General features: G+C 46.5%; 1 protein-coding gene across 1 annotated transcript in view; it reads right to left on the reverse strand.

Annotated features, from left to right (window-relative positions):
- Positions 1 to 1,770: 1,770 nt before the first annotated feature.
- Positions 1,771 to 4,489, reverse strand: part of LOC106814189 — a gene marked incomplete at its 5' end in the record, with an annotated part of 11,631 nt that continues 8,912 nt past the window's right edge. The window contains 2 exon segments of the mRNA XM_014818488.1: positions 1,771 to 3,498; positions 3,533 to 3,984. Coding sequence (XP_014673974.1) covers positions 3,748 to 3,984 — 237 coding nt within the window.

Below are 4,489 nucleotides of genomic sequence, written 5' to 3' on the forward strand. Positions count from 1 at the left end.
TACAGACGTTTATGAGATAGAATATGCGAAAATATCAATGCAATTATCCATATAGGTAGTGCACCACATAATGCGCGCGCCAGCACACCACGCACGCCACCACATTCGCACGCGTGCACACCAACGTACACACACACACACACCCACACACACACAACACACACACACACACACACACACACACACACACGACACGCACGCACGCACGCACGCACGCACGCACGCAGCACACACACACACCACACACAACACATACATACACACATGCGCACGCACGAACACAGGCACGCACGCGCACACACCACCAGCAGTAACACACACACACAGCGCGCACGCAACGCACGCAGCGCACAGCACGCACGCACGCACAGCGCACACACACGTGGTGTTGTGTGCGCGTTGCCGTGCATGCGTGCGTGCGTGCGTGCGTGCGTGCGTCGCGCGTGTGTGTGCTAACGCTGGTGTGTGTGCGCGTGCGGTGCATGGTACGCACACACACATAACACATTCACATACATGCGCGCGCGCACGAACACACGCACACACGCACGCACATTGGCACAGCGCGCACACACCAAACCAGGGCCGTAGCTGCCGGAGGGGCGGGAAAGCGCGCCCCCCTAGATTTTGGAGCAAATTTAAAAAAATAATTGTTCTTACTAAAGAGAATTGTTGTAGTCAGATATGAAAGGTTGTACATGTACTCAAAAGTGCCTCAATACCACCTCCTGTGATCTACATTTCAAACTTTTCTGTGGAAGGACCCCAGACCCCACCTGTTTTCTCACCCCCTCCTGAAATCCTGGATTCGCCACTGCACCCCCCTAGGAATTTTCTCAGTATACGGCCCTGCCAACGTACACACACACACACACACACACACACGCACTCGCACCAGAGCCTATATTGATCAATATAGGCGCTTTGCTCGCACATATTATATGCATATATTAAATTTTACTACTCAGTATAGGTGCCATATGGGAACAGCACTCGTCAAGGGCTATTGTCATCGACTGCAACTCCACCCGATGAACACAGTGTGAATTAGCTACAGGTACGCGCGGCATTTGCCAGAGCCAAAGGCGCATTCTGGTTCCTTTATGTATATAGATGCCTACGTGAAGGGTCTTTTATATTTATGTGATACTATTACCACCTGCTATTTGATGAACTGGTAACCAGAGAAATACAATATCTGAGCGAATGAGGTGCCTTGAAGAAAAAGGCACTTCTTTTGGAAAGGTGCAAGTGATTTTTTTGTTTGACGCGCTGTCCGTGTTATTTCAATTAGATGAAACTGCTTCTAGCATGTGAGTTGCACTATTACTACATTAAAATGCTGCACCCTAACATTACTATCATAGGTCTCGTTCCGGTTAGAAGCATCAAAACAACCGGAAAGGTTATTTATTATATTATAACATTATCTTGTCATACTATCCACATTTAACCATACACAACTGAATCACGAGGTGTTGATGATACGATTAACATTGGTGTCGTATGTATTATCAACAATTTCGGTTAATAAAATTGTACGTCTAATTAGTTTAATCTGTGATTGAGACGTGGAGATTAACTTTACAGCAGAAAAAAATCTACACGATTTACTTGACATTTAGAGTATTTGGCAAAGGAAAAATCATTATAATCAGAGATCGTAGGTGGGCTATTTGATAGCGTAATACGAGGGAATTGCGAGATATAAGCTTCATAACAGGATTCTACTACCATCATGAGAAGAAAAACATCACTGACGAAGTTCAATTACGTGGTTAATGAGAAAGACTTTTATTGAAATGTCAAATGATTTTTACGTCATGATATCATCAGAGGAAATGTGATAACCCGATAATTTTCTACTAACAACATCATGCAGCAGCAACAACTGCCGTCGTCTGCCTGCCTTGCATTTTAATTTACTGCTGCCATGTTTTTTTTTCAAAATAAAATATAACCTCTATAACCTCTTATATTCACATATAAAATATTCGAGTCGCCGAACACCACACGCAAAAAATATTCAATAAAACATCAACTACGTGTGTTCACCTCTCCAGCAAGATTAACAGTGTTCTTTCTAAATTTCCACAAGCAAAATGTGCACATTTACAAACACTTAATAACAGCTACAAATCTATAATCATGTGGCCGATAAAATGCTAACCAACCTGCAATTTCGTTTTGTTCCCTATACTTACAAACAACGGCATTGACATTTTCCAACGACATTCAAACAGGTTTTCCACGACACTTAGAGGAGCAGCCAAGCGCACGACTTGGATAAAATACAGAAATAGAATGATATTAATACAGAAACACAGAGGTAGCTGCCGAAGACGATACGATTACGATGATAACCACAACCCAAAACTACACGCTTATCAGACCACCCAAACACTGCCTTAACACTAATGCAATCGTGAAAAAAAACGCGATAACACTTGCGCAATGAAATAAAACGCACCAGCGCTAGCAATGCAATCAAGGAAACGTGTATACGGCCGCAAGGTAATCAGAGAAACATTGTCATGGCACGTGTACAATCAATAAGCCGCATCAGTGTCCAGCAGTCCAATAAAAAAAACTGTATGCTACGGCAGTGTAATCAAATCAATATGACTGCAGCCTGTACGCAATGCAATAACAGATGGATTGTACATGCAATCTATAAACAAAATCAAAACAATAAACGAGATCTCAATTGAAAAACAAAACGAAAAATACGATCCGAGTAAAAACCAGATATCAAATAAAATCGATATCGGGCACAAGTGAAATGCATAACAAAAATAAAAAATGGTGCATATTAAACTAATTGTACGGTGGAAACAAGTTATATAATCTCACATTCTATGAAGTTTGAAAACAATAGCGAAATGACTCTGCAGGATTGATTTCATATTTGGCGTATAGTAAGTGTAAAAAAATATTCTTTCTTCTCCGGTTATGAAATCATGGGTCAACCGAACATACCATATCCTCTACAGCAACACGAATGCTAGACAGTAGAGGCAAAACACTGCTAAGTCTCCCTCCAAGTTCATCAAAACTTTCTGATATGGGGGGAACCATTGGTTCATTGCTGAGCGACCACATTTTGTAAAGCTGGAATTTTTTTTGCTTCTGACAACACTATCTGTCTGCTGCAGTCAGTCCCCAGCTAGAAGAATTTCTTTGGGTTCCAAGATATTGTCATTTTGGCAGAGTGGTGTATGTTATGCCAATAGATTGGAGCAGCTAGTAAACCAGTAGTCATCCATGCAAAATAGCCGTGACGTACTACAAATCTCAATCAACTGGCGCCATCTGCAGGCAAAATACATGAAATATCGCTTGCACAGTGCACGACTTTCCTTGCTCTACTACTACTAGTGAACCACCACCATCCACTAACACAAAACGAAGGTTCACTCTCCCTACCTCTGTGTGTGACCATAACAACTTAACGAAACGAAACGAAATTTACTCCACTTCCCTCCCACCCTCCCCCCCCTGCCGAGCAAATTGCAAACATTGAAAAACGAACCCCCCCCCCCCCAAAAAAAAAGACTCACACAAATACGACACATAATCAGGCTTACCCCGTTACGTTTTCCATCCTACGCCGCCCTTCCCACCGTGCAATCCCTGCACCTTCCCCTCCGTACCACCTCCGCAACCATCCCCCGTTCTCTGCCCCATCCTCCCCGCGTCGCAACGCCCTACGGACGACGCCATTTGGTCGTCCCGACCCCGGCCCGCTCACGCCACCTGGGGGCCGTCACCGGCGGGGGCTGCCCGCGACGACGTCTCCCTCGCGTCGTCCCGCGGGGCCGCCGTCGCCGCGGCGACGGGCTGGCTGGACGGCGGCGGACGATCGACGTAGACGTTGGCCGACTTGAGCGTCATCTCGACGGGGACGGAGACGTACGGCGTGGCGGCGGCGGCGTCGCGCGACGACGCCGAGAAATGCGACACGGCGCGGGCCGAGTCGGCATTCTGAAACAAACATCGGCCAATCAGTGAGCGACGCCAGGTGGCACTGGCAACAGCAACGATAAGAAACGCGGTGCGCCCTGCAACGAACATCGGCCAATCAGTGATCGACACCAAGTGGCATTGACAACAGCAATGATAAGAAACGCAATGCGCCCTGCAACGAACATCGGCCAATCAGCGATCGACACCAGGTGGCGTTGACAACAGCAATGATAAGAAACGCGGTGCGCCCTGCAACGAACATCGGCCAATCAGTGATCGACACCAGGTGGCGTTGACAACAGCAATGATAAGAAACGCGGTGCGCCCTGCAACGAACATCGGCCAATCAGTGATCGACACCAGGTGGCGTTGACAACAGCAATGATAAGAAACGCGGTGCGCCCTGCAACGAACATCGGCCAATCAGTGATCGACACCAGGTGGCGTTGACAACAGCAATGATAAGAAACGCGGTGCGCCCTGCAACGAACATCGGCCAATCAGTGATCGACACCAGGTGGCG

This window comes from Priapulus caudatus, unplaced genomic scaffold (assembly GCF_000485595.1).
Source record: "Priapulus caudatus unplaced genomic scaffold, Priapulus_caudatus-5.0.1 Scaffold881, whole genome shotgun sequence".
NCBI lineage: Eukaryota > Metazoa > Priapulida > Priapulimorpha > Priapulimorphida > Priapulidae > Priapulus > Priapulus caudatus.